General features: G+C 44.8%; 1 protein-coding gene across 3 annotated transcripts in view; it reads left to right on the top strand.

Moving 5' to 3' along the window:
- Positions 1 to 27,454, top strand: part of PPP1R12A (protein phosphatase 1 regulatory subunit 12A) — a 160,491-nt gene that overhangs the window by 83,923 nt on the left and 49,114 nt on the right. For 2 of the 3 annotated variants that reach the window (XM_030214041.1, XM_030214039.1), the window contains exons 10-14: positions 9,967 to 10,182; positions 10,879 to 10,973; positions 19,098 to 19,214; positions 24,668 to 24,838; positions 25,239 to 25,415. In XM_030214041.1, coding sequence (XP_030069901.1) covers positions 9,967 to 10,182; positions 10,879 to 10,973; positions 19,098 to 19,214; positions 24,668 to 24,838; positions 25,239 to 25,415 — 776 coding nt within the window. The remainder of the gene's footprint in view (positions 1 to 9,966; positions 10,183 to 10,878; positions 10,974 to 19,097; positions 19,215 to 24,667; positions 24,839 to 25,238; positions 25,416 to 27,454) is intronic. The other variant, XM_030214040.1, reaches the window with a different exon arrangement.

The following is a 27,454-nucleotide window of genomic DNA, read 5'->3' as shown; positions in this document are numbered from 1 at the left end:
ACAAATTGTTCACCTAATCAAAGCAAGATTTCTTCAGTCACCATATAATAAGGGCAATTTCAGATTGCCAGCATTGCTGCAAAGTTTGCAGGTACTTTTCTTTTTTTTTTCCAATGGATTTGTACCTGTTTTCAAAGTGAAATATACATGTGTTCATTTTGGAAATTGTTTAAGGAAACAGTGCATGCAGAGACTTGCACCCGGATTTTAATTACAATATGTACAGTTTTGAAAATACAAAACTGCATGTTGTAGTAATCCATGTCTTAATCTCACCCTAGGAATAATTCTGCTGAATGTAGGTGCTAGTTTTGGATAACCATAAGATCAAGCACTGGCATACTGGGACAAATCCATGGTCCATTGAGCCCAGTATCCCGTTTCCAACAATGGACAATTCAGGTCCCAAATATTTGGCAAGATTCCATATATAGGTTGGTTGTGTTTTTGTTTTATATGTGTAAATGGCTTCTGCATGCAGACCTTAATATTTTCATAGTTAATTTCTTGAGTCATTTGACTTATGATTTGATAGCCATATTAGAAAAAATATATAGTCAGTGTGGAGAGAGAGGCACAGTGTACCTATAATGCAGGCTTTGTCAAAGATTTAGGTGCTTATTTTCAAAGCATATAGACTTACAAAGTTCCATAGTAACACGTTCATTTATTCATTCTACTAGTAAAAAAGGCCCGTTTCTGACACACATGAAACGGGCGCTAGCAAGGTTTTCCTCGGAGTGTGTATGTTTGAGAGAATGTATGTGAGAATGACTGTGTGAGAGAGAGAGTGAGTCTGGGTGCGAGTGTGTTTGTGAGAGAGAGAGCGTGTGTCTGTGCGTATGTGAGACACAGTGAGAGAGAGAGTGTGTTTCACACAGATAGTGTGTGCAAGAGAGACACACTCTCTCTGTGAGACTGAGTGTATGAGACCAAGAGACTGTGTGACACATAGAGAGTGAATGTGATACAGTGTGAGACAGAGTGTGTGAGAGACAGTGTGTGAGAGTGAGCAAAAGACATTGATTGTGAGAGAGAGAGAGTGTGTGTGTGTGTGTGTGTGTGTGTGACAGAGATACCTCCCCCCTTCTCTGGTGTAAGGCCCCCCCCCCCCCTCCCTCTCTCTGGTGTCAGGGCCCCCCTCTCTCTCTCTCTGGTGTCTGAGCATTACTGTGCAGGACGCTGAGCTCTGGCTGTTCTTCAAGGAACTGACCAATCCTATTTAATAGAATGCACCTCCAACATTCTGAAGCCGAGAAACCTCGTGTGGTTGGTCACTTCTGCTTGTGACGAACCCGGAAGTACGTGATGTCAATTCAGGAGATGGATACAGAGAGCAGGAATGCCTCAGCCATGCAGTCAGCTTCAGAACGTTGGAGGTGCGTTTTATTATATAGGATTATGTAGCCCATCGTCCTGGCAGCACCCAGAACGGGTTACAGAATTACATTCATCCTATATAATAAAACGCACCTCCAACGTTCTGAAACTGACTGCGTGGACATAAGCCTTGAAGCATTCATGCTTCTGAATCCATCTCCTGAAATGATGACGTCTCCCGCTTCCGGGTGCGTCAGCAGCGACAGTGCCCAATCACAACATAGCAGTGCGAGCCAACTCCATCGCGTACCTGTGCTGACGGGGGACCCCCAACCCTCGACAGCCGAAGTGCTCTTCTCGGCTGCCGCGGTGTTGCTTGCTGAATGATCTGATCAAGTTTCTGTGCGTGCGTCTGACATCAGATGCACGCACAGAAACTTGATCAGACCATTCAGCAAGCAACGCTGACGCAGACGAGAAGAGGACTTCGCCTGTCGGAGGTTGGGGTCCCCTGTCAGCACAGGTATGTGACGGCGGCGGGGGAGTTTTCAGCGGAAAGGGGGGGTCAAGAGGGTCGCGGCAGGGGGGTCCAGGGGTCAACAACGCAGATGGGGGTGTTGAAATCGGAGGGAGGTGGGAGGGGCGTGAGGGGGGTCTGGAACTCGGAAAGGAGGGGGCGTGGGTCTCGGAGGGGACAGAGCGAGACAGCGAGGGAGGGTGGGGGATTACCTTGCTAGCGCCCGTTTCATTGCCTACTGAAACGGGCCTTCTTTACTAGTAGTATAATAAAACAGTACAATGTATAACGAAATAAAATTTAAACGGTTGCAGCCTGATAATTTCCATTTCAACTCATCAAGTTGCTAGATTAAAACAAGGTTTAACAACCTGATGATATCCCAAAAGATCGTTAATAAAGCACAGGCAAGAACCTTGTGCTACCATCAGGTCATAAAATAAGAGTAAGCTGGATAGCACATTTTAACTGAAATGATCTAGCAGCAGGTAACAGAAAATGCCTCTCGCTCTGAGTATGTAATTATCATGTAAGAGTATAAATTGGCAGCTTATCGGAAACACATCTTGTTGTAATGCCATGAAACACTTAAACGCCAACGCCAGTGTTTTGAAAATACAGCGTTTTTTTAAATTTAATTGGAAGCCAATGTAAAGAAGAAAGGTGAGATGATCTCATAAACCTAAATTCTTTAAAAGTCTTAACAGCTGTATTTTGAACATGCTGGAGTCTTTTTAAACTTTATCAGGTAACCCCACAAACAATTGTTTTGCAATAATGAGTGAAATTATATAAGCATAAAACAACTGAGAAAAATCAGACGCTGTAAAATAAGTACGAATCCTGTGTAATTGGTGTAGGTAGTAAATTGAAGAAGAGACCAACTGAGAAATATGGTTATCAAAAGTTAATCCAGCATCTCGCAAAACTGCAAGACTTTGTAACTTTGTAAGTCTGTGCTTTGAAAATGAGTCTCTTAACGGTCAACTGTGCAGGAGTCCAACTATAATCTCCATCTTTTCAAACCTATTGGGGGCAGGTGTCTGATTTGAGTGACTTTTTTTAACCTTTTGCTTCTAGTTTGAAGTTAAAGGCTGAGGGCAGACTGCGGGGTCCTTTTACCAAGCTTCAGGAAAAAGGGCCCTGCTCTAGTGACGGGGGCCCTTTTTACCACAGCGGGTAAAAATCCCCCAGACAAACATGGCCATGAGGTAAGAGAACTCATACCACATGGCAATGGGGGGGGGGGGGGGAGCCCTTGCCGCCACCCGTTGAGGTGGCGATAAGGGCTCCGGCAGTAACTGGGCAGCGTGCGGCGATGCCTGATAACCACCGGGTTACCGCCCGTGCAAGCCACTTCCAGGGGTTTTCTGTTTCCCCCAGAAATGGTGCGTGCTTATTGTAGAGCTACTGCTGACGGTCGCGTTGGGCTGGTGGTATTCCTGATTTTAGTGTTCAGTAAGATTTCAAGATTTGTGCGTCTCCGACTGTATTATCGAAATGAAAGATGGACGTCCATCTTGTTTCAATAATACAGGTTTCCCCACCCCTCCATCGGGACGTTTTGCGAGGACGTCCTCAACAAAACTTGGCTGTCCCTTTCGATTATGCCCCTCCACGTATTAAAGGCTTGGGAGATGAACCAGACATTTACCTGCTTCCTGAAGTAGAGGCAGTCTCTAGTTATACGTAGCCCTTCTGGGAGTAAATTCCAGAGCGTGGGAACTACTCCTGAGAAGGCTCACTGGTGGGTATCATATCATATAAAATTTCTTTTGATGAGGAGACAGATCATAGGTGGTAAATGACTCAACTGTTTGGGGAGGCTAAGATGGGTGGGGCTAAAGAGTACCTTCTCCACCACCACCAACTCCAGGCTCCGCTCATTCTGCCTCGCCTCACCCTATGCTTGGAACAACCTTCCAGAACCCTTATGCCAAGCCCCCTCCCTGCCCGTCTTCAAGTCTTTGCTTAAAGCCCACCTCTTCAATGCTGCGTTTGGCACCTAACCCTTACCGTTCAGTGAATCCAGACTGCCCCAATCGGACCGACCGTTCACTTGTCTATTAGATTGTAAGCTCTTTGAGCAGGGACTGTCTTTTGTGTATGGTGTACAGCGCTGCATATGCCTTGTAGCGCTATAGAAATGATAAGTAGTAGTAGTAAGTTATAAATGCAGTATATTAAATCAATAAATCTAATCCAAAACGGTTGCAGGATGCTCTAGTCACGAGAAAACTTCCTATACAGTAAACAGGTTTAAATATGGCCTCGGTTATCTGCTTCAGGGTATTATGCTTACTCACTCAGCAAAGGAGCTCAACCAACTGCAACTCTGAATTTATCAAATTATAACTGGTGAAGGAAGGATGAGCAATATCCAAAAAATAATGGAGCCAATTCTACCTAAATACAGGCGTAACAAAGAAGCATATTTAGTACTAGTTCTCACCCTATGCTTGGAACAACATTCCTGAGCCCTTACGCCAAGCCCCCTCCCTGCCCGTCTTCAAGTCTTTGCTTAAAGCCCACCTCTTCAATGCTGCGTTCGGCACCTAACCCTTACCGTTCAGTGAATCCAGACTGCCCCAATTTGACTGCCCCTATTGGACCGACCGTTCACTTGTCTATTAGATTGTAAGCTCTTTGAGCAGGGACTGTCTCTCTTTGTTAAATTGTACAGCGCTGCGTAACCCTAGTAGTGCTCTAGAAATCTTAAGTAGTAGTAGTAGTATTACATATAGCAGTGATTTAACCAGAGCTGAGATTGTGATGTCATAATGCCTCATTCCACCAATGCCTAAGAGCCAACCTCATCAGTGATGTCACAATGGCTCGACTGTCCTATACTTGGCCCACTTCCCCCCTTAGTGTGAAGAGTTTCAGTCTCTGGTATCCAGAGCTGAGATTGTGATGTCATAATGCCTCATTCCACCAATGCCTAAGAGCCAACCTCATCAGTGATGTCACAATGGCTTGATTGTCCTATATTTGTCTCACTCTTATCTATTAGATTGTAAGCTCTTTGAGCAGGGACTGTCTCTCTTTGTTAAATTGTACAGCGCTGCGTAACCCTAGTAGTGCTCTAGAAATGTTAAGTAGTAGTAGTAAGCCCGCATTGGGCTTACTGACGCTTTGTAAAAGGCCCCCTATATTTTTTTTTTCCCCAAGCATGGACAGAGCAAATGGAGTACTACATATATATATATATATATATATATATATATATATATATATATATATATATATATACATGACAGACCTTATAGATCTGCCAATAAGAAACAAAGCCAAATCGTCAAGATCCCATCTAAACCTATACTAACCAAATTGCAAAGGACTGAAATACAAAACAACTTACGCTTCCAGCTTCGCCTACATAAGCGCAAAACTATGGAACGGCCTCCCAAAAGCTGTGAAAACAATACACGACCACCTGAACTTCAGGAAATCTCTAAAAACCAACCTTTTCAAAATGGCCTACCCAAACAACCCCACGTAAACTTACCACCCAGCAACAAAACAAGATTATAATCGCACTGGACAACACGCAATCTTCATCCATTCTGACCCTCCAATTATAACTTATACAATCACTTTACAACCTTGTATCTGTTATTAACCGACTGGGCAAGCGCCTTTGACGGTACTATGTAAGCCACATTGAACCTGCAAATAGGTGGGAAAATGTGGGGTACAAGTGCAATAAATAAATATCCAGGTCGAGACATGTATAGTGTTCCAAATATTTTACAAAATTCTTGCTAAACACGGATCCTTTTTGTAAAATATGTAAAAGGACACTGGGAAATAGATGTTCAGGTTCCAGTCTGTTTAGTGGGAACCATTTAGAAACGAACAGCATCATTCCAGATTTTGGTGCACATGTAACTTCAGATTTTGCAACATAAATGTAAGTGCTGGATCTGAAAAAACAGGGTGTCCAGAAACAGCCAGGTAACTACTACTACTATTACTTATCATTTCTGTAGCGCTACTAGACGTACGCAGTGCTGTACACTTGAATATGAAGAGATGGTCCCTGCTCGACAGAACTTACAATCTAATTATTTTATTTTTGTTACATTTGTACCCCGTGCTTTCCCACTCATGGCAGGCTCAATGCGGCTTACATGGGGCAATGGAGGGTTAAGTGACTTGCCCAGAGTCACAAGGAGCTGCCTGTGCCTGAAGTGGGAATCGAACTCAGTTCCTCAGTTCCCCAGGACCAAAGTCCACCACCCTAACCACTAGGTCACTCCTTCACATTAGGACAAAGAGGACAAATAAGAGATAAAGGAATTACTAAGGTGGGGGTGATAAAATTAAAGGTACTAGAGAAGTAAGTAAGGGTTAGGAGTTAAAAGCAGCATCAAAAAGGTGGGCTTTTAGCCTAGATTTGAAGATGGCCAGAGATGGAGCTTGACGTACTTGCTCAGGAAGTCTATTGCAGGCATATGATGCAGCAAGATAAAAGGAACGGAGTCTGGAGTTAGCAGTGGAGGAGAAGGGTGCAGATAAGAGAGATTTACCCAGTGAACGGAGTTCCCGGGGAGGAGTGTAGGGAGAGATGAAAGTGGAGAGGTACCGAGGAGCTGCAGAGTGAATGCACTTGTAAGTCAATAAGAGGAGTTTGAACTGTATGCGGAAACGGATAGGGAGCCAGTGAAGTGACTTGAGGGCTGATATGAGCATAGTGACACTGGCGGGAATATAAGTTGTGCAGCAGAATTTTGAACAGATTGAAGGGGAGAGAGATGGCTTAGTGAGAGACCTGTGAGAAGCAAGTTGCAATAGTCTAAGCGAGAGGTGATAAGAGTGTGAATAAGGGTTCTGGTAGTGTGCTCAGAAAGGAAAGGGCGGACTTTGGTGATGATACAGAGAAAGAAACAACAGGTTTAGCAGTCTGCTGAATATGTGCAGAGAAGATTCCAAGTTAAAAAAAATACCAGAGAGGTAAACACAGTTGCCCCCTCAATTGCTCGTGCAAACTCAAAGCCCAAACAAGCTGACACTTAAGTCCACTCAGCATATGCTAATACAGACGTCTAGTTCTTTTTTTAAATGTTTGTTGCAGTTGCAAAATTGGAAACGCATAATATATTTTCACAGCCCATCCACAACATGCCTCCTTGGAAACTGTGCTGCTTGGAAATATCAGCTTTCTAAAATAGCTGACTTATAGGCGTAGGACCTTTACACACACAAATGTCAACACAGGCTCTCTTAAAATGACCTTCTTTGTGACATAGGGGGCATTTTTGATATGATATGCAATGGATGCAAGATCATAAGCCCAAAGAACACAGCGAAGGTGAGACAAGGATATATAGTCTTTAGACGATGTATAAAAAGTCCAAATTGATTGTGTAGCTCAATAGACACGATAAGTCCAAGATCATAAGCTACAACTTGGAGAAAAACTAAAGTTTTTTGTTAGTTTTCATCCAGATTTAAATCCTTGTATGATTACCATCAACAATGTAGATTTCACTCTTTTCCCAATTGTTAAAATCCTGGGTGTTTGTTTGGATTGCTCAATTGCATTAGAATCTCACATAAACTTTGTTATTAACAAATGCTTTTTTATGATGATAAAATTGCGTTTTATACGGAAATTCTTTGACCTTGCTCACTTTGAGTGGTTGGTTCATTCTTTGATATTTTCATCACTTGATTATTGTAATGTGATATACTTGGGCTGTACAATAGCGTTCAATTAAGACTTCATACAGTGCAGAATATGACAGATTAGGGTCTCTCTAAGTTTGACAGTGTCTCCCTTTTTTACAATATACTCCATTGGCTCCCCATAGAGGCTCGGGTAAATTTAAACGTTTCCTTTCTAGAATACTGCATGGTCAAATTCCTGGTTGGTTATTTATTTCTGTTTTGTTTCATCTCAAAGAGCCAGGAGATACATCTATGGCTTTTTTACTTTTCCACCAACTAGATGGATAAAGAGACTTTCAATCTTTGATTGTTGGCCATTCAAGCAGCACGTCTATGGAAGGATATATTAATTATAGTCTCTGCTTATTTGATATCCCAGGACTATGTCCTGGATCTATGTGACCTGCTTAAAACTTGATGGTATGAATGGGATAGAAGATGGAGTGTAATGTAATGAAATGTAAACAAAAAAGGCTAAAATCTAGTATCAAACGTGATCATTTTGAAACCAGAAAGGTCCAACTTTTTATTTCGAAAATGGCCATTTTATAGATGTTTTTGTGCTCATTGCATTTATCTTTTAGGACCATTAAACAAAAAAAAAGTCCAAAGGAAAAAATGCACAAAGGCAAGCCATTGGGGTGGGGGGGCAGTGTTCTTAGTAGACTGGCTACACAGACATCCCAGCAGAGTAGTTGGGAACCCTACAGGGCACTGCAGTGGATTTCACAAAAAAGATCCCAGGTACACATCTTATTTTTTCCCCCTTCTATTGTATGGTGAACCCACTAAAAACCTACTGTACCCAACTGTACACCACTACAATATGCCTGCAGGTGTCATCCATGTGTAGGTACAACAGGTATTTAGTGATTTTTTTTTTTTTAGGGCTCACTTGTTCCACCACAAGTGTACCAGTTAGAATGGGATATAGGCCTGGGTCCCTTTCTCTACAGTCCGCTTCACTGACCACTAGGCTACTCCTGGGATTTGCCTGCTGCTCTAATAGAAATGGCCATCATATATGAAACTGTCATAGAGCCTGATATGTACTGTCATATCTTAGGGGCTGGGAGGGGAGACTGTGATCACGGAGGGGGGGGGGGGGGGGGAATAAGGGAGGTTATACCTTAATCCCTCCAGTGGTCATTGGTCACTTAGTCACGACTGAAATAGATCTGGCCAAAAAGTCTTAATTTGGGCACTAGAATATTTTCATTTTATTCTATGATTGCAAGAGGAGTCTATCTTTTAATGCCTCTCATGTCTCACCCAAAACATGCCCCTAATATGTCCCTTTGAAATTTGGATGAACTATGGAGCAAAACATCTAAATTTGTGGTATTGAAAATCTCAACTTTGGTATTTTCGAGAGAAAATGTCATTCTGCCACCTTATGACTTTTTGGATATATTTTTTTTGTTGTTGTTTTGAAAATGAGTCCCTGAATTCCATAATTGAAAATCAATGTTAAAAATGAAACTAGTTTTTCTAGCCTGATAGAATTCCCTTTTGGCTCTTCTGTACTCAAGATAACAAACACATTGAGCTTTTTGGTATTGATAAGAAATCAGATGTTTCAGCGTTGAGCTCAAGGAGATGCGCGACTAAAGCAGTGTTGTTACTTTCAGCTACATCAAAGATTTGGAGAGTGTACTGCACTACCTAATGTGTTAGACTAGTAAAACGTTGATCCCAAAGTTTTGTTTTCTGGTGCTTGCCAGAAAATTTAGCTTCAGTTTCATATATAAGTGCCTGTTATATGACGGAGCTTTATATTTATACTTTAATAACCTTAGCATTTTTATACATCATGCACATCACTAAAATACGAACATTAACATTGTATGGCAGGCACTTATCACTCAGTGTCATAAGCTATTTGTGTTCTGTCAAACTGCAGGTATAACCTTCCATCTCTAAAGTTTATACTGCGGTTTAAGTTAGAAAGTGTTTCTTGTACCATCTTTTCCTCTTCACTCTTCCCATGTTTATTTTTTTTGTCTTGTCTTCAATTGGCTGTAGTCTGATTTCATTACTTCTCTCCTTCCTGTGATGGGATCAGTACATCCTGCATCCTGGAGACAGGGTTTGCGCAAAACTGGCATTGTTCTAGTGCCCAGTAAAGGTGAAAAGTCCATGGTGAGACATTCGTGTGTGCAAGGATTTGTATGTTAGGTTTCCGAATAACCATCTTTTAATCAGTACTGGTATCACCGCTGCATGGTTTTGAATTCTGACCTGTGTGGCTACTCTATTTTTATCTCATTGCCACTGTGTATTAAGTGTTTAAATTCTAACAACAAATTAATTTTTAGAAGTAAATTGGTCTAGGAAATAGCTGCTTTTTTTAACCACCATTATGATAACAGAACTATCTCTGGGGGAGAAGGGTAGAAGAATCAATCCATAAAGTCGACATATTCTTAAAATGTATTGTTGGTTTTGCTATACAGTTTCCCCCACCTGCTAGCAAGATTTCTTCTAAAGAAGAAGAGAGAAAAGATGAATCTCCCGCTTCCTGGCGGTTAGGTCTTCGAAAGACTGGCAGTTATGGTGCACTCGCTGAAATAAGCATATCTAAAGAAGCTCAGAAGGAAAAAGACTCCACTGGCGTTATGCGATCTGCTTCAAGTCCTAGGCTTTCCTCCACTTTAGACAATAGGGAAAAGGTAATTGTCTCTTATTTAATATGTCAATATGTATAAATTGTAATTTAGAAATAGATAAAATGTCAAAGGTGACAAAGGTGTGAGCTAAATGCAAATGGATAAGTGGTCATGCCGTAAGGATCTTGAATGGGTAGAGGAAGCAGTCTAAGCATACTTTACCATGATGGTAATGTGAAATTAAAAAAGAGCAGAGTAAATTTGTTAACCAATGACTTTTTAGCACATTGCCGCCTTAAATATGATTTCAGGTTAAACGTGATATTCTAGATGACCTCTGTTCAACTCTTATTTCTTTTCAAAAAGTGCAAATGTTGCTTCCTTCTCACGCTTTCTTTTCTGAATCAGTTACTTACTTTGAAAGTGGAAAAGCCTTCCCTGTATGCTCACATTCCAAGACCTGCTTTCAAACACTGGCAGAGCTGGGTTCATCCTTTGAACGTTATAAGGGAATATGAGCACATTGCATGCGTTCTCCTAAATTGCTCACAATTTTGAATGATGGAAATATCAGAGCTTCCCCCTCCCTCCAAGCAAGGACTGACTTCCATAAAGTTTGGAACAGCCAAAGCAAGCGCACACGCTTTTCTGGTTTGAACAATAGTATTTTTGTGGTGGGTGTTCTCTATAGCAACTACTAATGTCTCATGATTGGGCAAAAGTGTTAACGACATTTTAAAGTAAGTTTCTTTATTTTAGGAGAGAGATGGTAAAGGAACTAGACTGGCGTATGTTGCACCTACAATACCAAGACGACTGGCTAGCACATCTGATATAGAGGAGAAAGAAAATAGGTAATACGCTGTAGGTTTTATCTTGCTTTTCTACCTATGCGTGCTGCATGTGAATGGAAACTACATGAGAAATTTGCCAAGCATTTTTAAAAATACTACTTTCTTTCATTGAAATATCTATATATCTATATCTATCTATATCTCTCTATATATATATATCTATATCTATCTATCTATCTATCTATCTATCTATATATATATTTCTCTGAGGACAAGCAGGCTGCTTGTTCTCACTGATGGGTGACGTCCACGGCAGCCCCTCCAATCGGAAACTTCACTAGCAAAGTCCTTTGCTAGCCCTCGCGCGCCCGCGCGCACCGCGCATGCGCGGCCGTCTTCCCGCCCGAAACCGGCTCGAGCCGGCCAGTCCAATTTATTTTGAGCGTGTTTTTTTCCTTCGGGAAAGTTTTCTCTTAGTCGGGAAGTGCTCCGGAAACCCCCCGCCGGGTTTCGTGTAAATCCTCCCCGTACTTCCAGCTTTTTGCCCCGGTAAGTTTTCTTTCGTCGTCGGGGTAGGCCTCTTTTTGGCCTCGGTCGAGATTTTTCTCCCTCTAAATTTTGGTGCTTCAAATTTCGCCATTTCGGCTTTTGATTTCGCCGGCGTGATTTTTCCGCCCATGACATCGAAGCCTTCCAGCGGCTTCAAGAAGTGCACCCAGTGCGCCCGGGTTATCTCGCTCACTGATCGACACTCGTCGTGTCTTCAGTGTCTGGGGGCCGAGCACCGCCCTCAGAACTGCAGTCTGTGTTCCCTGCTTCAAAGGCGGACTCAGGTAGCGAGACTAGCCCAGTGGAACGTGTTGTTCTCGGGCTCTTCGTCGGCATCGGCACCGGGATCTTCGAGTGCATCGACGTCGTCAGCGTCCAGACCATCTTCCTCGGCCGCCCCTGCATCGAGTGCATCGAGGCATCGGGCCTCTGCATCGGCGCCGAGACATCGGATAGCTGCATCGACGTCGGTGGTACCAGGACCTCGTCTGCTGATGTCGTCGGACGGTGGTGCATCGGGTGGAGTGCAGGTGAGGGCTGTCCATTCCCCTGCTGGTGGCGGTGAGCCCTCGGGTGGGTCTCCGCCTACCCTGAGGGCTCCTGCGGTACAGCCCCCCCGAGATCGACCGCGGCCACCTCCCAGGACGGCTCCCCGACCACGTCGGCGGAGGGAGCTTCGCCGATGCGGGCAAGGGAGTCTACCTCTCGACGCCCCCATCGTGGACGGGGTTCCACGGAGTCGAGCAGGGCGAGGTTGCAGACACAGGTCCGGGAACTCGTGTCTGACACCGAGGGTGAGGCCTCGTGGGAGGAAGAGGAAGATCCCAGATATTTCTCTGATGAGGAGTCTGAGGGTCTTCTGTCTGATCCCACTCCCTCTCCTGAGAGACAGCTTTCTCCTCCCGAGAGTCTGTCTTTCGCTTCCTTTGTCCGGGAGATGTCTACGGCCATCCCCTTCCCGGTGGTTGTGGAGGACGAGCCCAGGGCTGAAATGTTTGAGCTCCTGGACTATCCTTCTCCACCTAAGGAAGCGTCCACTGTTCCCTTGCACCATGTCCTGAAGAAGACATTGCTTGCGAACTGGACCAAGCCATTAACTAATCCCCACATTCCCAAGAAGATCGAGTCCCAGTACCGGATCCATGGGGACCCAGAGCTGATGCGCACTCAGTTGCCTCATGACTCTGGAGTTGTGGATTTGGCCCTAAAGAAGGCTAAGAGTTCTAGGGAACATGCTTCGGCGCCCCCGGGCAAGGACGCTAGAACCTTAGACTCCTTTGGGAGGAAGGCCTACCATTCCTCTATGCTCGTGTCCAAGATCCAGTCCTACCAGCTCTACACGAGCATACACATGCGGAACAATGTGCGGCAGTTGGCGGGCTTGGTTGATGCTCTTCCCCCTGAGCAAGCCAAGCCTTTTCAGGAGGTGGTCAGGCAGCTGAAGGCGTGCAGAAAATTCCTGGCCAGAGGAGTTTATGACACTTTTGATGTTGCGTCCAGGGCCGCTGCTCAAGGTGTGGTGATGCGCAGGCTCTCATGGCTGCGTGCCGCCGACCTGGAGAATAGAATCCAGCAGCGGATTGCGGACTCGCCTTGCCGTGCGGATAACATTTTTGGCGAAAAAGTCGAACAGGTGGTAGAGTCTCTCCACCAGCGGGACACCGCATTCGACAAGTTCGCCCGCCGGCAGCCTTCAGCTTCTACCTCTACAGGTAGACGATTTTTCGGGGGAAGGAAGACTGTTCCCTATACTTCTGGCAAGCGTAGGTACAATCCTCCTTCCCGACAGCCTGGGGCCCAGGCTAAGCCCCAGCGCGCTCGCTCTCGTCAGCAGCGTGCGACTCAGCAAGGCCCCGCGGCTCCCCAGCAAGGGGCGAGCTTTTGACTGGCTCCAGCAGAGCATAGCCGACATCCAAGTGTCAGTGCCGGGCGACCTGCCTGTCGGAGGGAGGTTGAAAGCTTTTCACCAAAGGTGGCCTCTCATAACCTCCGATCAGTGGGTTCTCCAAATAGTCCGGCAAGGATACACCCTCAATTTGGCCTCAAAACCTCCAAATTGTCCTCCGGGAGCTCAGTCCTACAGCTTCCAGCACAAGCAGGTACTTGCAGAGGAACTCTCCGCCCTTCTCAGCGCCAATGCGGTCGAGCCCGTGCCATCCGGGCAAGAAGGGCTGGGATTCTATTCCAGGTACTTCCTTGTGGAAAAGAAAACAGGGGGGATGCGTCCCATCCTAGACCTAAGGGCCCTGAACAAATATCTCGTAAAAGAAAAGTTCAGGATGCTTTCCCTGGGCACCCTTCTCCCCATGATTCAGCAAAACGATTGGCTATGCTCTCTGGACTTGAAGGATGCCTACACACACATCCCGATACTGCCAGCTCACAGACAGTATCTGCGATTTCAGCTGGGCACACGCCACTTCCAGTACTGTGTGCTACCCTTTGGGCTCGCCTCCGCGCCCAGGGTGTTCACAAAGTGCCTAGCTGTGGTAGCAGCGGCGCTTCGCAGGCTGGGGGTGCACGTGTTCCCATATCTCGACGATTGGCTGGTGAAGAACACATCCGAGGCAGGAGCCCTGCAGTCCATGCAGATGACTATTCGCCTCCTGGAGCTACTGGGGTTTGTGATAAATTACCCAAAGTCCCATCTTCTCCCAGTGCAGAAACTCGAATTCATCGGAGCCCTGCTGGATTCTCGGACGGCTCGCGCCTATCTCCCAGAGGCGAGGGCCAACAACTTGTTGTCCCTCGTCTCGCGGGTGCGAGCGTCCCAGCAGATCACAGCTCGGCAGATGTTGAGATTGTTGGGCCACATGGCCTCCACAGTTCATGTGACTCCCATGGCCCGCCTTCACATGAGATCTGCTCAATGGACCCTAGCCTCCCAGTGGTATCAGGCCGCTGGGGGACTAGAGGACGTGATCCACCTGTCCACGAGTTTTCTCGAATCCCTGTATTGGTGGACGATTTGCTCCAATTTGACTCTGGGACGTCCCTTCCAAATTCCTCAGCCACAAAAAGTGCTGACCACGGATGCGTCTCTCCTGGGATGGGGAGCTCATGTCGATGGGCTTCACACCCAAGGAAGGTGGTCCCTCCAAGAAAGCGATCTACAGATCAATCTTCTGGAGTTGCGAGCGATCTGGAACGCTCTGAAGGCTGTCAGAGATCGGCTGTCCCACCAAATTATCCAAATTCAGACAGACAATCAAGTTGCCATGTACTATGTCAACAAGCAGGGGGGCACCGGATCTCTCCCCCTGTGTCAGGAAGCCGTCAGCATGTGGCTCTGGGCTCGCCGTCAAGGCATGGTGCTCCAAGCCACATATCTGGCAGGCGTAAACAACAGTCTGGCCGACAGGTTGAGCAGGATTATGCAACCTCACGAGTGGTCGCTCAATTCCAGTGTGGTGCGACAGATCTTCCAGGCGTGGGGCACCCCCCTGGTGGATCTCTTCGCATCTCAAGTAAACCACAAGGTCCCTCAGTTCTGTTCCAGACTTCAGGCCCACGGCAGACTGGCGTCGGATGCCTTCCTCCTGGATTGGGGGGAGGGACTGCTGTATGCTTATCCTCCCATCCCTCTGGTGGGGAAGACTTTGTTGAAACTCAAGCAAGACCGAGGCACCATGATTCTGATCGCTCCTTTTTGGCCGCGTCAGATCTGGTTCCCTCTTCTTCTGGAGTTATCCTCCGAAGAACCGTGGAGATTGGAGTGTTTTCCGACCCTCATCACGCAGGACGAAGGGGCTCTTCTGCATCCCAGCCTCCGGTCCCTGGCTCTCACGGCCTGGATGTTGAGAGCATAGACTTTGCCTCTTTGGGTCTGTCAGAGGGTGTCTCCCGCATCTTGCTTGCTTCCAGGAAAGATTCCACTAAGAGGAGTTACTTCTTTCTGTGGAGGAGGTTTGCCGTCTGGTGTGACAGCAAGGCCCTAGCTCCTCGCTCTTGTCCTACACAGACCCTGCTTGAATACCTTCTGCACTTGTCTGAGTCTGGTCTTAAGACTAACTCCGTAAGGGTTCACCTTAGTGCAATCAGTGCATACCATTACCAAGTGGAAGGTAAGCCGATCTCAGGACAGCCTTTAGTTGTTCGCTTCATGAGAGGTTTGCTTTTGTCAAAGCCCCCTGTCAAGCCTCCTACAGTGTCATGGGATCTCAATGTCGTTCTCACCCAGCTGATGAAACCTCCTTTCGAGCCACTGAATTCCTGCCATCCGAAATACTTGACCTGGAAGGTCATTTTCTTGGTGGCAGTTACTTCGGCTCGTAGGGTCAGTGAGCTTCAGGCCCTGGTAGCCCAGGCCCCTTACACCAAATTTCATCACAACAGAGTAGTCCTCCGCACTCACCCTAAGTTTCTGCCAAAGGTCGTGTCGGAGTTCCATCTGAACCAGTCAATTGTCTTGCCAACATTTTTTCCCCATCCTCATTCCTGCCCTGCTGAACGTCAGCTGCACACTTTGGACTGCAAGAGAGCATTGGCCTTCTACCTGGAGCGGACACAGCCCCACAGACAGTCCGCCCAATTGTTTGTTTCTTTTGATCCCAATAGGAGGGGAGTGGCTGTAGGGAAACGCACCATATCCAATTGGCTAGCAGATTGCATTTCCTTCACTTACGCCCAGGCGGGGCTGGCTCTTGAGGGTCATGTCACGGCTCATAATGTTAGAGCCATGGCTGCGTCGGTAGCCCACTTGAAGTCAGCCTCCATTGAAGAAATTTGCAAAGCTGCGACGTGGTCATCTGTCCACACATTCACATCTCATTACTGCCTGCAGCAGGATACCCGACGCGACAGTCGGTTCGGGCAGTCAGTTCTTCAGAACCTGTTTGGGCTTTAGGATCCAACTCCACCCCCCGAGGGCCCTGTTTGTTCTGTTCCAGGCTACACTCTCAGTTAGTTGGTAAATTTTTTAGGTCAATCTCAGTTATGTCCTCGCCGTTGCGAGGCCCAATTGACCAATGTTGTTGTTTTGAGTGAGCCTGGGGGCTAGGGATACCCCATCAGTGAGAACAAGCAGCCTGCTTGTCCTCGGAGAAAGCGAATGCTACATACCTGTAGAAGGTATTCTCCGAGGACAGCAGGCTGATTGTTCTCACCAACCCGCCCGCCTCCCCTTTGGAGTTGTGTCTTCCCTTGAAGTGTATTGTCTTGCTACATACTGGACTGGCCGGCTCGAGCCGGTTTCGGGCGGGAAGACGGCCGCGCATGCGCGGTGCGCGCGCGAGGGCTAGCAAAGGACTTTGCTAGTGAAGTTTCCGATTGGAGGGGCTGCCGTGGACGTCACCCATCAGTGAGAACAATCAGCCTGCTGTCCTCGGAGAATACCTTCTACAGGTATGTAGCATTCGCTATATATAAAACTCACCCTCAACGTTCTATTCTCTGAAGTCACTGAAGCCAAAGTTCGTAAGTTCGTGGTGCTGAAGCCATGAAAATCACCCAGTCTCTGGGCCCCGCCCTTGCGTCAAACGTTATGATGTTGAGGGTGGAGCAATTCAGTCACATATCGACGGTGAGCAGGGCGGCGCAATGGCGTCAGTGACGACGAAGGTGCATTGATTGGGTGGTTGGGTGGGTGGGAGGGGGGCAGAGGAAAGCCTTGCTAGCGCCCATTTCATTGGCTCCAGAAACGGGCCTTTACTAGTCAACTATAAATTTCATTAGCCTAACAAGCTCTTGTAACATGTTCTATCAGGAGATTCCATTTTAGCCAAACATGAGATATTATATATGTAATCAATACCTAAATGTCGTTTGCAGGAATTCGGTTCAATAGATGTAGCACCCTAATGGGAGTGAAATATCATTGGTTTCTAGGTGTCCTTAGAAAAAAGGAAAGTCATTTTGAAAAAAATAACTCCAAATCTAGAGAAAAAATGGCTACCCCAAAAAACACAGGAAACACCACTGATCTGTAAACCTTAAGTATGCAAAGTGCTGCATCCACAAAAACTGGAAAATAAAAAAAATGAAAAGTATAGCACTCAGGAAAGAATATGCACATCGCTTACCTTTTAAAGTCTCTTCATCAGGCATTTTGCTCTTCAAGAGCAGCTGAAGAAACAACATATCGGTGGTGTTTCCTGATTTATGGGGGGGGGGGGGGTAACTATTTTTTTTCTCCAGATTTGGAGTTGTTTTTTAATGACTTTCCTTTTTTTCTAGGAACACCTAGAAACCAATGATATTTCACTCCCTTTAGGGTAAATTTTTTTTTCTCGGAGGTATTTTTCTACCTGCGGAGTTCTGAGGTTTTTGTTAATATATGGGATATGCTACTTATCCATTGTGCTACTCCTACTGAACCGAGTCACTGCAAATGATATTTAAGAACAGAATCGGCCCCAGCACTCCGCTACTCACTTTTCTTTCCTTCTGAGAGAATTCCATTAACCATCACCCTCTGGCATCTACCTGTCAACCAGTTTCTAATCCAGTTCACCACTTTTTTTTTTTTTTGTTACATTTGTATCCGGCGCTTTCCCACTCATGGCAGGCTCAATGCGGCTTACATGGGGCAATGGAGGGTTAAGTGACTTGCCCAGAGCCACAAGGAGCTGCCTGTGCCTGAAGTGGGAATCGAACTCAGTTCCTCAGTTCCCCAGGACCAAAGTCCACCACCCTAACCACTAGGCCACTCCTCCACTGTTGCTACTATTTGAGATTCTACATGGAATGTTGCTATTCCACGTAGAAGTCGGCCCTTGCAGATCACCAATGTGGCCGCGCAGGCTTCTGCTTGTCCTGCACGTATGTGCAGGACGTCAGACTCGCAGAAACAGAAGCCTGCGCAGCCTTCTACATGGAATGTTGCTAGTGGAATAGCAACATTCCATGTAGAATCTCCAATAGTAGCAGCATTCCATGTAGAATCTCCAATAATATCTTTTATTTTGTTACATTTGTACCCCGCACTTTCCCACTCATGGTGGGCTCAATGTGGCTTACATGGGGCAATGGAGGGTTAAGTGACTTGCCCAGTGTCACAAGGAGCTGCCTGTGCCTGAAGTGGGAATCGAACTCAGTTCCCCAGGACCAAAGTCCACCACCCTAACCACTAGGCCACTCCTCCACTTTGGGTCTTAACTTCAGCCTGTCAAGTTTATTCAGGAGCCTCTTTCAAGGAACCGTGTATTCCTCTGCCCTCCCCCATCTCTACACCACACACCCTTGTTATATTTCAAATACCCTTTCTTTTTAATAAACGTTAAAAACTGAAAAAAAAAATGTTAACCTTCCGTTGATAGTTTTGTTCTTCTCTCCCTCCCCCTTTTTGGAGGGGGGGGGGGAGGGAGTGCAATTTGCAGGCAGCCCTTAGGAAATTCCCTGAGCGTGACTTTGCTTTTTTTCTAATGTAGTTCACCAAAGTTGCTTACCTCTGCCTCTCTTTAGTTTTTCCCAAATTAAAAATGTATTATCCAAGCTGAGGGGAGCAGTAGAGCCTCATGAGTTCAAAAACTCCTACGCATGGTACTTAGTGTAACTGAATGTCTTGAGAGAACATCTGTTATAGACAGCAACTTTGCTTTACAGGTAATTAAATTACCCTTTCTCAGATTGTCCTCTTTCCCTTCCTCCCTGTTCATCTAAAAACAACAAAAAAAAAATTTCTTCTTTATTTTCTAGGGATTTCTCTATTAATTTGATACGTAATAGTGGTTCATATACAAGAAGGAGATGGGAAGAAGATTTCAAGAAAAATAGCTCAGTAAATGAAGGACTAAACGCAAACTATCAAAGAAGGTAATGGCAGGTTAGCTTTAATTGTCTCAGTGTACATAAAGTTAATTCTGTTTGCAATTTCTGGATTCATGCAGTTTGCACTTGGGTGGTCGTGACCTATTCATTTTTTTTTTTTTATAAGTGTAATCCAATGTGTAAGTGGAATGAAATACTCAGTGGTGTGTCATTCTAAAATTATAGATCAGCATTTTTTTTTAAATGCTGAGGGCTTTTGGCTTTATGCATCACAATGCACCAGATTTGACTATAAACTATGTGACCACATTCTGCGGCATTGGGGCTCGGTCTCAAGAAATGTCTGAGAGCTGTGGGGCATGTTAGTGTCTGTCTGTCTTTTGTTCTGTAGAATACAACGGAAAACTTTGAATTATGCAATTGAAGTGAACTGCATGGTCTAAATTGTAAACTGTGGAATGCTGCTGTTGGTAACTGTAAGGTAATGTCCAGGAGAGGCTAGTAGATATTGGAAGTTTTTATTACCATGAATGAAATTTATTTTTGTATGTGTCGCAATAATAACCAAAAATTACAAAAGGTGAAGAACACAATTTTTTGCCAGTATTTGAAAACGCATGTCGCAATGGAAGCGCTAGAAAAGTATGAGAAAGCAGAGGATCCAGAAAGTTTGATTCTCCCCTCTCTTGGTTGGACTCGAGACCATTTACAGCACATTAATGTGCAACATGTGGAATGTACGTGTAATTACATTTCAGTCATTTTCCAATGAATTCAGAGCTCTCTGATCATCATAGAGCAAGTTACTAATTTTTTTTTTAAACTAACATTAATTGAAATAATTGCTTGATCTCTCTATTTTTATTGAGAAGCTTTAGAGTGGGTAAAAGTACCTATATAATTTGTCCTGTGAGAAAAATCAGGCAAAGGGAAATGCATTTGATTTTTAAATCTACACTCCTGTTTTCCTATGCATACTTGACCTTTAGGAATATGAGATGGAAGATGTGTGGGTACTTGTGTACCAGTGTGCCTTGTAGCTCTCTTTCAAATGGAGACTACCCTGGGTAACTAGTGGACCTTTTACTAGTTGGGCAGGTGAAAATTGCCTCATTGTAGAAGGTCTAGTCATGTTTGAATCTGGTAGTTTAAAAGTTTATCTTGCACAAATGTTTTAAGTTCCCATTTTACAAAGCCAGGATATACACGTCAAAATCCAAGTGCATGGGGACTTCTGGTGCAGTGACCATGCTACATGGATGCGCTTAAGTTCATGCTGTTTTCCCCTGCCCAAACACCCCCCCCCCCCCCCGCCTGTGCCCACTGAGGTTTTAGGATTCAGACAGCGCTTGCAATTGCAGTCCATATGGCCGTGTGAGAGTTCTGTCTTGCAGCGAATGATGCCATGAACTGAAGTTGACTCCCAGCATGTATGCCTGGAAGGCCATGAAGCCTTGGGAGACTGGGGAGTTGGCAGCGACTGGAAGTGCTGCTCCAGCAGGGTCTGTGATGATTGCAGGTGACATGTTGGAACAGCTTTTGAAAAATCTGCGGACCGTGAAATAATAGATTGCTGAAGTGGTGGTACATAAGTTGGAAGAAAAATTGCCAGCGATCAATGAGCACTTGGAGGAAGTGGAGGGCCAACTGCATTTGGTGAACACATGCAGGCGCTCAGGATGGGGACCAGATTAAAACCCTTAAATGACTAGTGGAACAATTGTCGGAAAAATTGGAGGACCAGGAAAACGAGGATTGTAGGTCTAATTCGAGGCTTTTGGGGGTACCAGAGAGAATGGAAGGAGTACTATTATGGGATTATGTGCATAAACTGCTGCTTCAATGTTGCCCTGACCGCCTCCCTCTGCCCCCCCCCCCCCAGCCTCCATATGAGATTGAGAGGGTGCATAGAGAACTTCGCCCTAAACCTACACCCTCACATACCACCTAGGGCCTTTATTATATGGCTGCTGCAATATCCATTATATTATATTTTGCAGATTGCACAACAGAAAAAATCCATTGCGTGGGACAATCATACGTTTGAAGTCTTTCCAGATGTTAGTGCTGAGACTGTTCATTGGAGAAGAGCCCTATGGCAATACAAGCAGGCCCTCTTAGAGCATGGAATTCAGACGGGCATTTGGTTTCCCGCCAAACCTGTTTTTGCTATGGACAGGAAGAGGCGGTTCCTGCAATCGGATAAAGAAATACAAGCTTTCATTAAAAGTTTAGATTATACTCATAAACAGCGGAAAGAGCCTATTTGGTCCCCAAAATCGGGAGTTAAGCAACCTGTGGGATTGTGGACTGCTCGGCTGCCCAAATTGCAGTGGAGACGCTGGGAGGTCTTCCCATCAGGAGTGAGACCTCGCTCATTCATTCACATGGCATCTCAGCTGGAGAGCCCGCCTCAAATAGACCATTTTGCTAGACGGGCATCGGTGGGAGTTTTGATTTCTTCTACATCGCACTCCTGCCAAGGAGAAGAAAACTCCTTCTATGATGCTGGAGACCAGTCCTTTATATCTGACTTGATGGGACAGGGCCACAGTGATACAATTGATGATTTTTATCTAAGTTTCTTTTTTTTTTTTTTTTTTTTTTAATTTTTTCTCCTAGTTGCCAATCCGTATTCCACAATTTAAATTCAGAGTATAGGAGAGGCTGTTTCAGGGGTTTATCTGGAAAAATAGAAGGCCATGAATTCGGCCTCCTGTTCTGTCTTTGCCCAAATTCAGGGGTGGTTTTGGATTTCCCAGTCTGAGATGATATTAACAAGCAGCCGTGCTAAAAGCTCTCAGAGAATTCTGTGTGGAGAGTCCACAGGTCCACTGGGTCCGACATGAGAGAGAGTGCTATTTCGGCCCTCTTTTCAATACTTTAATCTCCTGATAGGTAGGATTCCCACATTTAAACTAGAGGTCCACCCCACTTGCTTTTGGATTTGCTGCAGAAGGTGTGGAACCAGATCAAAGGGAGTTGGCGGGTGAGGGGGGCATTAACTCCTTACAGCAGGTGGTCTCATTATCGTAGTTCCATGACGTATTTTTCCACACTAAGAAGGGGCCTAGCACATTTTGGTTTGATCTGTTTTACAGGGGTCTCTGTTGTCCCATGCGCAACTGCAGGACTTGACGCATCTGAAAACATCTTTTTTTTTTTCCAGCAGTATTTTTGTTTCTTGCGGATGCCAAGGTGAATGTGCCCAGGGCTCCTACTAAATTGGAAATAGCACTTTTTAAACATTTTCGGAGAAAAAGGATCTTATCACAGATATATAGCTCTTTGCTGCAACAGGAAGTCAAAGTAAACCTTCCTTTCTTTACCAGCAAGCTTGGGAGAGATGGTCGTGATAGGGATTGGAGAAAGAGATGTGAGAAGATTTGTGGGTATGTACATCAGTGGTCTTTACAAACAAGTCCAGTTTAGGCTTCCTCATAGGTTATATTGGACACCTAGTCATAGTAACATAGTAGATGATGGCAGAAAAAGACCTGCACGGTCCATCCAGTCTGCCCAACAAGATAACTCATATGTGCTACTTTTTGTGTATACCTTACCTTGATTTGTATCTGTCTTTTTCAGGGCACAGTCCGTATAAGTCTGCCCAGCACTAGCCCCGCCTCCCAACCACCAGCCCCTTGATTTGTATCTGTCATTTTCAGGGCACAGACCGTATGAGTCTGCCCAGCACTAACCCTGCCTCCCAACCACCAGCCCCACCTCTGCCATCCAACCTCCGCTAAGCTCCTGAAAATGGCAGACAGCTCAAGATCAAGTACTCATATGTTCTCTTGTTGGGCAGACTTGATGGTCTTGATCTTCCATCATCTACTATGTTACCAAGAATGTTTAGGTTTTGGCAATGTGCTCCATTTGATGAATTAGGAGAGGTTGCCCGCTAAATCCCCCAGTGGGTTCCCCTCCTCCCCCTCCAAAAAAAAATCTACACTGGCAAGCAATACTAGTCTCTGACATTGTCAAGAAAATCCACTTTTTTTTTTTAATTGTATGTGCTGGTTTTCAGCCTGTTGAAATGTCTGCATTTTTTTCTAAAATGGATATTTATGCCACACGCACGGTGCATAAACATCGTTTCTCCTGTGTTTTAGACAGTGCATCTTTTCCAGTGAAAAAGGTGTCGGTACTCAAATGGGAAGCCACTCTTCAGGGGTGGGGGGTGATCAATGAGGGACCCACCGCACAATAGCCAGGCCCCTTGCAATCAGTCACAGAATCTATGACAAGGCAGAATTTGTGTGTAGAGCCTGAGGTCTTTCGTTAAAACTTGGGGACCATGGGTCAATTTTAGCAGACAATGGAAAAGGTGCCGGTACTCAGTACTCCTAAGTACCCCCTCAAAAAAAACCCTGGTTTTAGGACAGCCTGCCTTTGCAGATTCTGTTCTAGAATACTGGTAAAACTTGAGACATCCGGATCTGGACATCTTGATTCAGACTTCTGTTTTCCTTTCTAAAGGAGGGCTGCCCATGTTTGTAATCCCCTTGGGTACTTTTCAGCAACAGCTGTCAGTTACGGAGAATGACGCTTCCTAAAAGGGCACGTATCGGCTTCATGGCTGATTCTGAAAATCAGAAACACTAGAAAAAAATTGGTTCTAATATTTGAATAGTGGGGCCCAGTGTCTGCTTAGCTGCTGATAGGATAATTTTAGTGTTTCAAAGCAGTCTGAGAACTTAGATTAGTACAAGCCTAGGCAAGGTGAAAGGAAAGTTAAACACTTCTATTCACGACAAGCAGGACAGAGAGTACTTCTGAGTGATAACTGAGCCTGTGTGGAAAAAGCTTACACTGCTTAGCTGCAATTCTAAAAGCTTTTTTTTTTCAGACTTTCCATACACGAGCTGCATTTCCCACCCCGAATCTTTACACAGGACCTGCACCTCGTTCCTGCAATATTCTCTTCTTCTCCTCCCTCCTTCCTTCCTTCATTGTATGTTTCATTGTTTCTTGCGTGATTGAGTTTGTTGAATCTGTCCTATTAATCATTGTAGTTTTTTCTGCCTTTTCTTTTGTTTTTACAGTTGTACACCGTTGTGATCTGCAAGTTATTTAATGGTGATATAACAAATCCAAATAAACTATAACTTGTTGTAAACCTTATTTAGACAATAAGTCTTTTAATGTTTTTTTGATCCATTTAGTACAGTTCACTTTTCATACCATCTTTTAGTATTAACTCTTTGAAAATATATTCTTGCATGTATATCTAATGTCTGACTCTACTCTGCAATGCTAATAATCGCCGCATAATTTAGCGTAAAGAGCCAGTTTGATAATGGCCTTTAGGAAGTCTGGTTACACTGAGAGGTGGATGTCCCTGGAGTAGACTATACTCTACCAGGGTGTCCTGTAGCATCCATTGTACAGTATTTCATCCTGCCTGGATATATTGCTCGATTTTATTGTGTATGCAGTTGATTGCCACTTCTCTTATGGTTACTAAATATAATGTGTGTGTGTTTATTTTTTAGCACCTCTTTCAGCAGAAAACAAGATGAATTAATTAGCTCTAACGTTCCAAGTTCTACATCAGCATCTATGACTGTTACGTCTCCTGCTGGACTTCACAAAAGCCTGCTGTCCAGCACAAGCACTACTGCAAAAACAGGAACCAGTTCTAGCCCAACCAGCATACAGAGCAGGTAGCACACTGTGAAGCGTTGTGGAGAAACCTGTTTGTGCCGTGCGTGTGCATGCGTTGTAATACATCACGAGGCTTGATTGCATCTACCTTTTTAACTTTTGTCTTTTATATGCAGTTTGGCCATTTGATAAGTGGAATTGGTCAAACTTCAGTGGTTCAACTGCTGTAATGTTGCAGCTCTGTACATTTGCAAAAAAATTAGTGTTTTCATTTGCGCTGATGTTCAAGGGGCATGAACTAAATTTCTCTGTCAAATCTACGAATTGGTCATATCTTCTGATGATTTTTAGCTGTTGAATTTTTTTTCACCCAGAAAAACTTCACTAGCCATTTAGGTGCTTTTCATTGTTAAGCTTTTGTTTTGCTTTGTTTCTGTGTCTTGCTGCTGACCTTTCCAGTACCTCGAATCGCTTATGGGCTGAGGATAGTATTGAAAGAGGAAAGGACAATATACCTACGGCAGTGACTGTTCCCGTTGCTCCAACTATTATAAATGCAGTAGCTACTACAGCAACCACGACTACAACGTCCACTGGCACTGTGCCCTCTACAACAGAAGTTAGGGAGAGACGCAGGTATGTAAGGTCCTGGTCATAGTTCTGGCTTTATCTATACGTATGATTCCATTAGAAGAATACAATACACTTTAGAACACTGCGTGCACGAGTATATCTGCTTCTTGAATTCAGCGACAAACTGACTTCATTTTTCAATATGCCAATCTCCCTGTTAGGAAGGGGGGGGGGATGGAATTAAGTATTGCCACATTGGGACAGACCAAAGGTCCATCAGGCTCAGCATCCTGTTTCCAACAGTGTCCAATCCAGGTCACAAATACCTGGCAAGATCCCAAAAAAGTTCAATACATTTTATTCTGCTTATCCCAGAAATAAGCAGTGGATTTTCCCCAAGTCAATTTAATAATGGTCTATGGACTTTTCCTTTAGGAAGCCGTCTAGACCATTTTTGAAACCCCGCTAAGCTAACCGCCTTTACCACATTCTCTGGCAAAAAATTCCAGAGTTTAATTACACATTGAGTGAAAAAATATTTTCTACAATTCGTAGTAAATGTACTACTTTGTAACTTCATCACATGCCCCCTAGTTCTAGTGTTTTTGGAAGAGTAAACAAACGATTCACGTCTACCCGTTCCGCTCCACTCATAATTTTATAGACCTCTTATCATATCTCTCCTCAACCATCTTTTCTCGAAGCTGAAGAGCCCTAGATGCTTCAGCCTGTCCTCATAGGGCGGTCGTTCCATCCCTTTTATCATTTTCATCACCCTTCTCTGTACCTTTTCTAATTCCACTATCTTTTTTGAGATGTGGTGACCAGAATTGAACACAATATTCGAGGTGTGGTCGCACCATGTACTAATACAAAGGCATTATAACGTCCTCACTTTTGTTTTCCATTCCTTTCCTAATAATACCTAACATTCTCTTTGCTTTCTTAGCCGCCGTGGCACACTGAGCAAAGGGTTTCAATGTATCATCAAACAATGACGCTGAGATCCCTTTCTTGGTCGGTGACTCCTAACGTGGAACCTTGCATTACATAGCTATAGTTCAGGTTCCTCTTTCCCACTTGCATCCCTTTTTACTTGCTCACATTAAAAGTAATCTGCCATTTAGACGCCCGGTCTCATAAGGTCCTTTTGTTGTTTTTATTTTTCTCAATCCTCTCGTGATTTAACAACTTTGCATAACTTTGTGTCGTCTGCAAATTTAATTACCTCACTAGTTACTCCCATTATTTATAAATATGTTAAAAAGCAGCGGTCCCAGCACAGACCCCTGGGCAGTGGTGTGCTGGAGCAGGCTCTCACAGGCTCGCAAGAGCCGGTTGTTAAGTTTTTAAGAATTTTGGGAGCCGGTTGTTAAAGTAGGGCCCTCCATGGCTACTTTAACAACTGGCTCCCAAAATGTGGGCTTGGGCCCCCTGCTGAATTCTCTCTTACTTTGCTGGTGGGGATGCTGCTCCCCGGTCCTTGTTTCCAGCTCTGGGCAGCAGGCTGAGACTTCTCGAGCATGTGAGAGAAGTTCCAGCGTGCTGCTCAGAGCAAGACGTTGGGAGTGGTGGCTGCCAGCAAAGGTATGCCTAGAGAGAGGCAAGTGTTGCCCCCCCCCCCCCTCCCCGGCCACCCCTGGCCCTTCCAACTGCAGAGCTGGCTACGTCTGGAGAAAGAGCCTGTTGTTAAAACTTTACCAGCACACCCCTGCCCCTGGGGAACCCCACTATCTACCCTTCTCCATTGAGAATACTGACCATTTAACCCTACTCCCTTTGTTGTGTATTTTTTGTCTGCTGCTTCTGCTTCCCACTTCAGATTTCTTTTCAGCAACAAATACCAAGCACTACAGGTGTCAGTCCCAGGGAAAATGTCTTCCTAAGAATCACTTGATCAATCTTACTTCCAGTGAAATACAGAGACTACACTGCTGATCTTGATCCAATGATCTGACATCTGCATCTTTTTGCTACTATTTTGTATTGTATTTAATGCATTATATTGTCAGGAATTGCTTTAAATTCTGCACTTTTTCAGTGTGTTTTTTTCCCCATGTGTTCAAAACAATTTAATATTATTTCTAATTGAAGTGTGAGCT

The sequence above is a fragment of the Microcaecilia unicolor genome, chromosome 9 (assembly GCF_901765095.1).
Source record: "Microcaecilia unicolor chromosome 9, aMicUni1.1, whole genome shotgun sequence".
Classification (NCBI taxonomy): Eukaryota; Metazoa; Chordata; class Amphibia; order Gymnophiona; family Siphonopidae; genus Microcaecilia; species Microcaecilia unicolor.
The sequence above is the reverse complement of the archived record's forward strand: the minus strand, read 5'-3'. Positions and strand labels throughout refer to the sequence as shown.